This window comes from Colius striatus, chromosome 17 (assembly GCF_028858725.1).
Source record: "Colius striatus isolate bColStr4 chromosome 17, bColStr4.1.hap1, whole genome shotgun sequence".
NCBI lineage: Eukaryota > Metazoa > Chordata > Aves > Coliiformes > Coliidae > Colius > Colius striatus.
The window spans coordinates 16,816,758-16,829,100 of record NC_084775.1 but is presented as its reverse complement, the minus strand read 5'-3'; the positions used below and the strand labels follow the sequence as shown (position 1 = coordinate 16,829,100).

The following is a 12,343-nucleotide window of genomic DNA, read 5'->3' as shown; positions in this document are numbered from 1 at the left end:
TGGTGTTGTTTTAACAAGAGTTCTATTTTAAGGAATAAAAAGGTTTTTCATACTGATTGATGTTACATAGCAAAGAGGAAAAATGTAATCAGACATCTAGTACTGGGGGGAAGAGGTCAAATTATGATAATAGTTTGTGAAAAAAATATGAAAACCTCATCCCAGATTGAGGAACTGGGGAAAAAAAGTTAGATATAGGCTAGTTAATACCTTCTTTTACTCAAATATTGAAAAAAGAATCACAAAAGTTAAAATCTGTATGGTGATATAGCACTTAATTAGTGTGGGGGGGTTGGCTGTTAATACCAACATAATTTTGTTACTAAATTTCTCTACACTTACTCCAAGTAATTTTTGTGACCTCTAGATGGACACATTGATGAGTGAGTTACCAACAAATCATAAATGTTGAATACTATATTTATATACCACAAACAGGCTTAAATATACAAGGAAAATAGTTGATATTAATAGCAGTTAGTAATAGAATATGTACAGACTTCTTAGCTTAATGTCACTGCTTTCATTAGGGTAGTAACTATTCTAGCAACAGAATTCCTAACCTTTCCTTTGGTCAAGAGATTACCAATAAACGATCCAAAAACCTACACAACTGCAGCAGGAAGAAAGAGAAGGTCTCACAGATGAAAGTTGCTGGCATTACCAGTGTAGCAGTAATGCAGATATACAGCAACTTCCCAATCACCTTTACACTTAAGTGAATTAACACTTGTTTCCTAGATCCCGTCAGATACCATCTGCAACTGAAACAGAAGATTCCAGTGAGGTGACTACTGCTGGTGAGATCTGGAGTATATTTTACCAGCCATCCACATCGATATCCATCTTCAAGAAAAAGCTTCTAAGTCAACAAGATGATTGCAACCCACTAGTGGGAAACTGAAGTGCCTTTTACAAGAGTCAAGCTTCAGAAAACCCAGGTGACTTGGGAATAATCCTTTTTTTTTTTTTGTCTCCCAATTTCATACTTGTTTTCCAAAAAGTCCATTCCCAAAGGCCTTTGAGTAACTTTGCCTATCTGCTGTTCTCTTGGGTATACTAATGACAACAGATTTAATTGCAGCAATAATTTTGAAATACCTGGTGCTCAGCAAATTTGTAGTGCTTTTAGTTACTGGCTTTAAACCAATGCACTTAAAATACATGTAAAAACCTATAAAATTCAAAGTCCGGTACCTCTGCTAAAAGTGACTGAATCAGTATCTGCAGGTTGAGGACCCCTCGTGTCCTGCTTTCCTATACCACTGTTATTATATCAGGCTATCTTAGTCCCTTTATTCTGAAGGCTGAAGACAGAGGAAGATACTGATAACCTGTTCAGCTGCCACAGTGACCACAGAGCTTATTTGCCTTAACATAAACATGTCTAAATGGTACTATACAGTAAAATGGGAGTCAAAAGACTTCAAGAAACTATCAGCCTATCAGCCTTGTTGCCCAAGTGCTCTGTTTCCACAAGCAGAGATGTACAAATAAAAGTCAAATCAAATTCAGGAGGCAATGCTCTGTGGAGTTTCAGCCGCAAACGTGAGTTTTGCTGGAGTAATGCTCACTGGGTCAAGGTCTGCACAAGCAATGAAGACTTTTAAATTACTATGTCTGAGCCATCATTCATCAATGATTATGATAGTTTTGTTCATATTCACAGTGACCCTTTAAGAAAACTATTGTACTCCAATTTGAAGTCCTGCATTCATTCTAGATGTAAACTTAGGGCTTGTTAAAGGATTGTCCAAAGGATGTAAATGCCCTGAATTTTTAACAGTGAGACTGACTAATATAAATTCAACCACCAGTGGGGTCTCAGCGGCGTAAACTATTTACAGAGTTGTAGCCTGCTATTAAAAACCCATCTGCTATTAAAAACCCACCTAGGCCAGGCTGTGAATCTGAACATGTACCTAACAATCACTTTAATACTTACCTGTGAGAGGAAAAACTGTCTCCTTGCCTGTAAAATTGAAACTAAACTGCATTTTTAAGATTAATGCCCTTAATTTTCAAGGAAAATTAAGTGGGGATCTGATCTGTGAAATGATTTCTCTTTGATTGCAACAGACAGCATTAACTGTTTTTCTCTTTGGTAGAATATCTCTACACCCAGAATGCTAAGACTTCTCATCCCACCACCAGGGATCAACAGGGAGTCTTTCAGCATCAGCAAATCCAGACCAACAAGACATTTAGGGAAAACAGACAATACAGAAGTCAGATAAATTGAAAAGTTTCCTGAGAAAGCAGCTCCTCAAACTAAGTTAGAGGAAATTCAGTGAGAGCCATTAAAATACAGTAATTTCAGTAAAGACAAAAGGAATCAATATTAAATATTAATATTAAATATTAAATGTATATGCAAAAGAAAACTACAAAAAGTGAGAAAATTGTCAATGAATTAAAGTCCAGTATAGTATCTGCCCTCTGCTTTTAACATATAACTCTTTTCCATTTAAGATGTCTGTAGATTTCCTTGAAAAAACAGGGCATCTAAGAATTAATGAAATACTGTCTTACTTGCCAGTGTAGATCTCTCATATTTTACCTGAATTTAATCAATTCCAGTTCCATTTATGTACCACAGATGAGTGCCAGAGACAGCTGCAAAATACCACAATAAATGCTTAATAGAAACTAGACTTTACTAAGCCACCAATTATGGAATTGTTTATATAAAAAATGGAATATCATGGGAACATCTAGTACTTCTTGCATGAGCTGCTGGAAAGATTACAGGAAAAGATCATTACAGTATCACCTAAAATCAAGACAGAACGAGTTGTAAAATATGCTGGTTATCTCGTACGTGTCATCAGGTTGGACCAAAAAACATTCTCTGTTACAGACACAATAAAAATTCTTAAATTGCCTTTTTTAACAGTCAGGTTTTGCATCATGCCATGTGGGCAAAGAGTCCACCTCACAGATTTGTAGCAAAACAAATTAGTTGCCTCCTAAGCACGCTTAATATGGTTCACTATTAGAAAACCAGGAGGGAAGAGTCAGTGTAAAACTAGATCCTTAAGAATTATAAGCACATTGTGATGAAGCTTTGCTTGCCTTATCAAATGTTCTTGAGCAGTTATACAGTCAAAAGGACATTCATAAAGCAATTAGCTAATGCTGATAAACTGAAGAAACTTCAAGAGCACTCCATGACTGATTTCTACCTACTGCAGAAGGTAAAAAGACAGAAGTGTTAAGTTTCCTATCTTCTGTAAAGACTTTCATTTCACTATAAAATTAGAGAAAGTCCATTACAAACAACAGCAAAAACCCTGATGCTACTAATGCAAAATCTAGAGAATTTAGAAACTGGTATGTTTTTCATCAGTCCCTTAGCTCCTCAATTATTTTTTAAATAATTAAATCCTATTTCGTGGGCTTTTCTTAGAGAGTGTTTTATAGAATCACCAATTTCAGTATGAAATACCCATAAAACCAGCAGTTACAGCAGATTATCTGGCCATGGCAGCTATGAACATGACTAAGAATAAGGTATTGCACACTAATAAAAGTGTAGAGGAAATTGTTACATTTTACCCCCTAATCTTCCAGATTGTCTGATTTTAGATATCTCTAATACTAGGAAACAGCAAAAGATAGAAATGCACGGATAGAGTCCGTTAAATAGCGCTTCTTACTATACAGGTCTGAGACCCGTAAGGAGCAAGTAGATCTCTGCTGTGGAATTTTTCCAAATGTGGTATGGTCACCCACACTCCTAGTTCAGACACTTCAGTGGTAAGGTGGAATATGACCAACATATGTGTTATCCATTAACCTAGTACTTTAGGATCTTTGATATACGGGTTTGGGGAGAGAAAGAAGAAAAGTCTGATATGCACAACTGTTGTAATCCCACATGATTCAGCATACAGAAATGTCCCTATGACACCGACAGCTGAGTGCTGACAGCTGGAGGGCCTGGACACCTCAGGATACTAGTGTTTGCAGAGTTTTCTTACACCACTTGAAAATAGCTGCAGAAGAATAATTTCTTTGGAATTCTATCTGAATGGCCTTCTGACCTGCTACTAGTAGTTCCCTGAACAGACTGGACAGGCTGTAAATGTAATATTGGCCACAATTTCAAAAGCAACTGTTTTGACAACAAAGCCATCATGAGGAGCTGCCTCCTCATATACACGCATTCCAGACCCTGCTCTGGCCCCCTCATTGCTCGGTTGTGTTGGTATGACTGGCTGTGTGGCAGTGCAATAAACTGATCAGGTTAAAAATTACAATCGCCTTTTCTTACATTAGTTACTTTTAAGAGAGATAAGTAATCTTGTTTATTGGGTGGTGGCACAGATAGGTGAGCTAACGTTGCTAAGTTAGCTCACAAAAATACATAGGACAAAGAGAATTGTCTGCCCCAGAAGCAGGGGCAGTACCATGGCACTGCCATCGTAGCAACTTCTGAGACTACGTCCTTATTTTCTGCAGCATGGCAGTTACAAGAGCCTACCATACAGGCAGACCTCAGGTGGGAGGGGGCCAGCTGGACAAGTGGCCTCCCTAATTAAAAATCTACATTTAAAACTAGCTTAGTTCAACTAAATGATTTTGTATGTACTTTTGTCTTAATATTCTGATGTTGGGGGGAAATGGAGGTTATGTTATTTAAAAATCTGTGTGAAATGTTATCATAGTAATATATATTTATATATGCATAGGAAGTGCACATTGCGCTTGTACCTTGCCAACATTTTACAGGAAGATGTTAGTTTACACTGTCGAGAAAATTTCTGTTATTTCTAAAATTTTCTATAACACTGTAACCATAGGAAAAAATGATAAATTCATTGGTATGTATGACAGAAGAACACTGAGGGTAGCTCAGACTCAGTTTTGTGTCACATTAGATGCTAATGAAACGATTGCTTTAAAATGCACCTTCCTCCTTTGATTCTTATTTCTAGCTTGGAATTGTATTAGGTTTTTCACCCAGTTCTGCAAATTCACGTGCATATACTCTTTGGATCATTTTAACTTCAAACGTGTTATCTGCTTTTTCAATCAAGTATTAACATTTCAGGGCTTGTTTCTGCCAGATCTGCTACAGCCAGTGCACTCTTGAGGACTTTTATCACATTGCTCATGCAGAGAACCTAATGGTATTTCAGAATTCCAGTCTCTGTATTCCAGTCTGCCCTGGCAATAGTATAACCAGGAGATTTTTTCCTGACAGCCCTAGAAACTGTACCAAATCTGCAGCCTGTATAACTACAGGCCAAACAGATCAGTAGACACTTGGCTGTCACTGAGTGTGCATGACTAGCTATTCCAGTTTCATCTTCTGCTTAATAAACCTTCTCAGGCACTGGGAAGGACTGCCAATAGATTTTTCTAGTGCACCACTTTGCCTAAAGGAAGGGTGAACTACAAAAACAACTCCTGACAAATACTTGTCCAACTAGTTCTTAATACCTTTCAGCAATAATATTTCACAATCTTCCAGTGAAATATAGCCCAGTGACAGTTTCAACTGAAAATTATTCTAAACATTTATGAACCTTGTAAATCTGTTACCTTGAGATCTTGAGAGTGAAAAATATAATTGTCTTCAGATCATACCATTTTTTTCTATAGCACCACTCCCCTTGACACACATACATTTCATGCAACTCATACTTTCTCCATTTTACCAAGCACCTCTGCTTTGGGATGAAATTTGGCATTCTGAATTTTAGTCTCAAGACAACTTATTGTAAATCCAAAGGTTATCACATGGAGCAAGTAAGGACTGACAAGAAACCAGAATAATTCAATCTTATGGGGGGGAGGATAATCTGCTCTCCTTTCTTGCCATTCAGGTTATGAGACTGCTCTTAACACTTCTATTTATTCTCGTAGCTGTTGCCTTTTTTGTTGTTGTTTCCTAAGCAACAGTTTCATTCCCCATGAGGGAAATGTATTCTGTACTCTGAAAGAAACACTTTTCTTTCATTTAAGTCACAGGAGCAGGGTGCTTCCATTGCAAGACAAAATGTCTGGTTTCAGGTATGTTGTTTTCTCCTTGGCCAAAGACAGGCAGGCTGTCTCCACATGCTATGAACACAGCCATCCTTTTAAGGACTCTTCTCTTCATGCTATCCAAGTAACATCCAATGTTTCCTAACAGCTGTCATAGGATTTGACAGATGCACCCAATATTGCTACAGCAAAAATGAGATTGTGTTACAGAAACACCAAGTGTTACCATAATGTACAATCTCATTAGGAATAGTCTGTTCCCGCATTTCTTTTTTTTTACCATATGGAGGTTACATGCAGCTTTATGGTGCCCACAGGACTCTCATTTTGCCATAAATTTGTTCCTTAAATATTGAACCTCAAAAGTGAAAAGAACTTTCCCCTGTCAAATCTCAAAATATTCATTTTTGATTGAAAATATTTAAATTTAGTCATTAAAAGTGACAACAAAGGGCAGAATACCACACACACACACACAAACTAAGCACCACATTAAAGTTCAGTCAACAGCCCACAACTGTCTTTCTCAAAGAGGCAGAGTACGAGTTCACTGATCATTTTGCGGGACAGCAAGGGTAGAGGTTCTGATCTTAGAAGAACATCAATCATCTCAAAGTCTTCTTGAGGATAAAAAAAAAAAGAGAAAACAAAACACTGGTCAGCAACGGCAAACTGTGGGGGTGGAGGGAGGTAAGAAGAATGGGATGTGACCTATCAACATAGGTGTAGCAGCCAAACACATGGAAAGTTTTACGCTATTTCTAAGAGCAACTGTTTAATGACTAAAGGCTGTGCTGCCATTCAGCAGGATCAGGGGGATCTTGACCAGCTTGAGAGTTGGGCAGAGAGGAATCTGCTGAAGTTCAACAAGGACAAATGCAGACTCCTGCATCTGGGAAGGAACAACCCCATACACCAGTATAGGCTGGGGCTTGACCTGCTGGAGAGCAGCTCTGAGTAGAGAGATCTGGAAGTGCTGGTTGACAATAAACTAAACATGAGCCAGCAACCTCACATGAGGTGAGGCCTCATCTGGAGTCCTGTGTCCAGTTTTGGGCTCAAGAGGGATGGGGAACTGCTGGAGAGAGGCCAGCACAGGGCTACCAAGGTGATCAGTGGACTGGAGCATCTTCTTTGTGACGAAAGGCTGCGGGACCTGGAGCTGTTTAGTCTGGAGGACGTGGGGGGGATCTCATTAGTATTTACAAGTATCAAAATGGTAGATGTCAGGAGGTTGGGGCATCACTTTTTTCCGTTGTATCCAGTGACAGGACAAGGGGTAATGGGATGAAGCTGGAACACAAAGTTCCATTTAAACATAAGAAAGAACTATTTCCCTGTGAAGGTGAGGGAGCCCTGGCCCAGGCTGCCCACGGGGGTTGTGGAGTCTCTTTCTCTGGAGGTGTTCAAGGCCCACTTGGACATGTTCCTGTATCTGCGGATCTGCTTCAGCAGGGGTGTTGGACTAGATGATCCCTAAAGGTCCCTTCCAACCCCTACTATTCTATGATCTATGACTGATTTGCAAATAAAATGCATAGCTCTAATAACTAGCAGTTGCCAAGGTTCTGTTCACCAAGAAAAAAAATGTATGTACTTTGGGAAGCACTTGCTTATGCTGCCTATCTCCCATCTGCCTGTTGCTCTTCCATTATTGTGCCTGTCTTCTCATACAGACCAGGCTTTCCCATAGTACCTGAGATGAGGATGATAACTGATCCTCACACTAAGAGGAGTCCCATGCAAAATGATACTCCAGTTCAACAGTCTGTCATCCCAAACATGGAGCTTTCGCATACAAAACAAGGAGTCTGAGAGAGGTAAGGCTTATTCTTGGCTTAATTCTGAGGTGAGCAAATTACAGTGCACTTCAACAGAGGAGAAGAAAAGTCCAGGGGAATTACTAGGTGAAAATCTCTGGGAAAAGGAAGAAAACAGAGGAGACTGGAGAGGATTATTTGTGTGTGTGTGTTTATCACTGAATGGGAAATAATGAACATTAATAAAAACAGAGGCAAACTGTTTATGCAGCAACATATAAGCATGTATTACATAAATACATATGTATGAAAACACAGAGGTTGCTATCCACATACCTCCATGTCCCTCTCTTTTGTTCTCTGCCTAAACATCTTTGGTCAAATTTTGCCCTCTGCCGACAAATGACGACTAGCACAGCACTGATTTTCACTTCAGTGACACCAGTCATTTCATGAACAGGGTAAGGACTTGGACCTAGCTTGACTATTGAAACTATGATATAATCTGCTTGTATCCACCTGCATCATCCTGGCTCAGGCGTCGAAACTGCTTTATTTCAATACAATAACCTATTTTTACCTGAAATGAAGAAACAATCAAGTTCTCTTGCTACAAGGAACAGCCAGGCAGGTTCCACACATAGATGAGGATGCCTTTGAGCAGATGTGCCACTCCTTCTGTGCCTGGAGGCTTCAGTGGCTTGTGAGATAGACACAACTCCTCCTGCCAACTCACCCCTCCCCCTCAAATAACCAGCATACTGTATAAAGGCCCAAGTGCTGACTCATTACTTACGGGCTGCCACACTGCAGTTTCAGCTCTACCACATTTCCTTTCCTGTTTTCTCTGGCAGAGCTCTTTACCCCATCTCTTCTACAGCATGCTCTGGTGCATTACTTTCCTAACCCTTCATTTCACCTTCCTTCCTATGTAATCTGTTTTCTTGCAAGGAGTAGACCTAGCTTCTCCCCTCCTCAGCTCCAACATCAGCCAGGTGTGACCAGGGACACTGAAGCAACAGGCAGCCCTCATGCAACACCAACACTGGGTGGTGTTTCCTGGGGTCAGTACAAGGAAGGTAGCTAAAACTGTCAAGTACTGGACTTACAATACCAGGTAAAAAAAGATAAATTCCTGGTTGATATTTAACTGTGGCACTTCCTCAAAGTTGAGTGGTCCTAAGACAGAACATTATCGGTTATCTCCAGAAAAAACACTTCCAAACTTTTTACCATGATCATTTATGATGTGTGTGAATGCATATACATACCCACCTGTTGGTTTTTAAAAGGAAAAAATATTGTTATTACAGTTCATCTCAGTAAATCTATGTCTATACTTTTGAGAAATGCAGCTGTCCATGTCTTTTCCCCAGAACAAGAACAACAACTTCCGCATGTATATGCAATAAAACTGTATTTTTGTGTGGTTTTGCCTTTTTTTTTTTAAATACAGGAATTTGTACACTTTCTTACAAAACTGCAGGTAACTACAACTTTTCTTAAATCATTTTTGGTCGGCAAGTACTGTAAAATCTTTGTGTGCAATTATAATGTATTTACACAGCCCCACGTTAGTGATTTCCAATGATTATTACAATAATGTCACACACTCTCAACATAAGACATGGCTTAAGATAAATATATTAGTAAATAAATATTCTGAGAACATATTTCCATAAATGAAATGTGCTGCTATACATATACAGAATATATACAAGATGTTTTCTAGCTTTTAAAACATTTTTTTAAATGGTAATGAAGGAGAAAGAGCCCTTTGACCATATTACAAATCTTTACAGTAAATTTTATACAAAACAATTTTAAGTGCTATAACTTTTAATTAAAAACATTTTAAATAGTGCCTCATGAGCCAAACACAATGACAACTGTTCATATAAGTAGTAGAAAGGCATTTTTTTTATAAAAACCATCAATCACAGCCAGCTAGTCTGTAAGTCTGTGTGGACATACAGATAGCAGGGAATTAACTAAATGTTGAATACAAAACTAAACACAGAAACAGGTAGGGTACCTCTGTGCTAAGGCCTGCAGAGACTGTTGTACTGGCAGAGATTTCCACAGCATGTGAATGAGACCAGTTCATCCAGAAATATCATGAGCCAGAATATTCAAGTTCTTTTTTATATAACCACATTTTACAACAACACGCTGTGTAGTTATAGAGCACAGTGACTCTTAGGTGGCCTTAAGACAGTGTCTCACAAAACACCCAAGCAGAATAACCAAGGTAGTGTTCCATAGCTTCTACAATTCATTTGAGTGGAGGAAGGAGAAGGATAAGACTTAAAAAACAAAAATTCCAAACCTTTAGAGTTTATTATCTTAAAACATACCATTTACTTTAGTCATTCAGAGAATGAATAAGATTTCACTGTTTTATACACAGAAAGTGTGTTTATTGGAATTTTTCTATCTATACCCAGATATTGCCTTGTTTTAATTCTCTGAACAGCTTGGTTTTGGTGTTTGTTCATTTAAAAAGACTTACTGTGAATTCCTTTAAAAAATAATTATTTTTTCTAACTTACTGAGTACAGAAAGTAAAAGTAAACAGATGAATGTATTTGTTACTTCTTAGATGTTTGCTTCTTTTAAAATATTTTGTTTGGGACTATAAAGCAAACAGATTAACTTTGCTGGTTCTCACAATTAGCCCAATGCTGTCAAGGACATTACTTTGGCAGAAAATGTAATATGAAGCATACATCTCTTTTTCACCTCTTTTAAGTATCTCCAAAGTGTACTGAACTTTGGACAAATCTTTCCAGAAGACTGGCACTGCGGGCGTTAAAGAATTACTTTCCCTTTAGGAGAATTCCTGCTGTGAATATACCAGACAGGATGACACTGTGTCCTCAGGCACATGCAGCATGACAGGCAATTTAAACCATGCTATGGTAGCCTCTTACTCAGAAGCTGCTGTTTCCACAGGAAACAATTGCTATCAGAAGTGACGACATATATTATGTCATGATAACAAACATCCCCACTAGTACAAGAACAAAAGTATATGCCCAGGCTAATGGGGTACAGAGAACACTCTGTACACAAGACAAAAATGAAGCACACTGGCTAGGCCCAAGAAACCTTTTAAAGCAGATGAATGTATGGAAGCTACATCAACCGCGACAAAGAAGAAAACGATTAAACCAAGTCCCTCAGTTTCCCACCGCACAAAGGGTGACAAGCACTGCTTCCCTTAGGCATGCTTGCAGTCTATAAGGAAACAAGGCACCTTCTGACCTGTTTCCAAAATGGGCCAGCCCAGCTGCAAGCACCCTGCAAGTTTTCCTGCACATGCCAGCATTCCTCACAGCCATAACAGGTGCTACAGGTGTCTGAAAAACTTCCTATGGAAGGCAAACTTCATTACCTACAAAGGTATTACCCTCTCTAAGCGCTTTCTTCTAGCATCTGTTTGAGGGAGCAGTCCCTAGCATTCTTCACCAGTCACAAGATAACAGTGAGGTCCATGGTTTAGCACTAAGCGAGGATGGAAACACTCTGAACAACCAGTTTTCCTACCCCTACTCTGTTAAAACTAATCACAATGGCAGGGGACCCTTTGTCGCCAAATTATCAGAGCAGCATGTAAGGGGGTGGAGGGAAGAGGAGAAAGGAGACGGTCCAATGCTTCACTTCCCTCAAAAATCACTCCTATAACTTGCTGGCTATTAGGATTTGCTACTAGGATTCATCAGTATCTCAGTATCCAGCAGCTGTATCCCTCTGGACTACTACATTTCAAGGTGCTATCTGGTTTCTAAGGCAGGTGTAGCCCTGAGCTTATCGAAGGCTGGACTCCTTTGAGGAGGAGATAACAGCATCTACACATAGCCTGGCTTATTTAACACACCGTGTTACCTTTCAGCAAGAGCTGACACGGTCACTTCTAAAAAGAAAATATAAATAACACTTTGCCATTACTACAGAAATGGCACTGGAGCTCAGAAATGCTCCACACCATATCCCACATGGGCTTTGCACACAAATGGAGGCCTGAAGGTTTCAAGCAAGAGGGACAAAGGAGACAAGCCTGATGTGGACATGGGGGAACAGGAAGTGGGGGACTTCTCCACATTACCACTTTTGCGTGTTTGTCAAAGCTTAAAAAAAAAAGTCCATTAGAATTTGGAGTCTCTGACAAGCTCTGCTTCTCCATCCGGGATCATCTGGACAGGTCTAGTCACCAATTTGGCTTCTCTCCAATGGATGAGATCCAGCACCTAAAGGATAAAGAAAACTAAGGAACATGGCATCTACAATATTGCATTCAGTTTTGAAGCCCCCAGAACAAGACATTGACTGACTAAAGTGAGTTCAACAGAGAGGCAAGATGCTCAGAGGGCTGAAGCACTCACCCTATGAGAAGAGGCTGAGGGATTGGGGCTTGTTCAGCCTGCAAAAGAGAACGCTTTGGGGGCAACCTCAAGCAGCTTTGCAACACCTACATGGAGGCTGTCACAATGATGGAGCCAGGGTCTTCACAGTGATGCATTATGGACAAGAAGTATAGAGCTTAAGATGAAACAAGAGATGTTCAGACTTGCTGGCAGTCAAGCATG

General features: G+C 39.4%; 2 protein-coding genes across 7 annotated transcripts in view; one reads left to right on the top strand and one right to left on the bottom strand.

Annotated features, from left to right (window-relative positions):
* The window catches only part of KREMEN1 (kringle containing transmembrane protein 1), a 34,097-nt gene extending 24,736 nt beyond the window's left edge, over positions 1-9,361 (top strand). For 3 of the 5 annotated variants that reach the window (XM_062009825.1, XM_062009821.1, XM_062009824.1), the window contains one exon: positions 742-9,360. In XM_062009825.1, the coding sequence (XP_061865809.1) occupies positions 742-904 (163 nt within the window). In that variant the 3' untranslated portion in view covers positions 905-9,360. Of the gene's footprint in view, positions 1-741 lie in introns of all 5 variants that reach the window. The other 2 variants (XM_062009822.1, XM_062009823.1) reach the window with 2 other exon arrangements.
* Positions 8,009-12,343, bottom strand: part of ZNRF3 (zinc and ring finger 3) — a 77,710-nt gene continuing 73,375 nt past the window's right edge. The window contains exon 8 of one of the 2 annotated variants that reach the window (XM_062009816.1): positions 8,009-12,004. In XM_062009816.1, coding sequence (XP_061865800.1) covers positions 11,961-12,004 — 44 coding nt within the window. In that variant the 3' untranslated portion in view covers positions 8,009-11,960. The remainder of the gene's footprint in view (positions 12,005-12,343) is intronic. The other variant, XM_062009815.1, reaches the window with a different exon arrangement.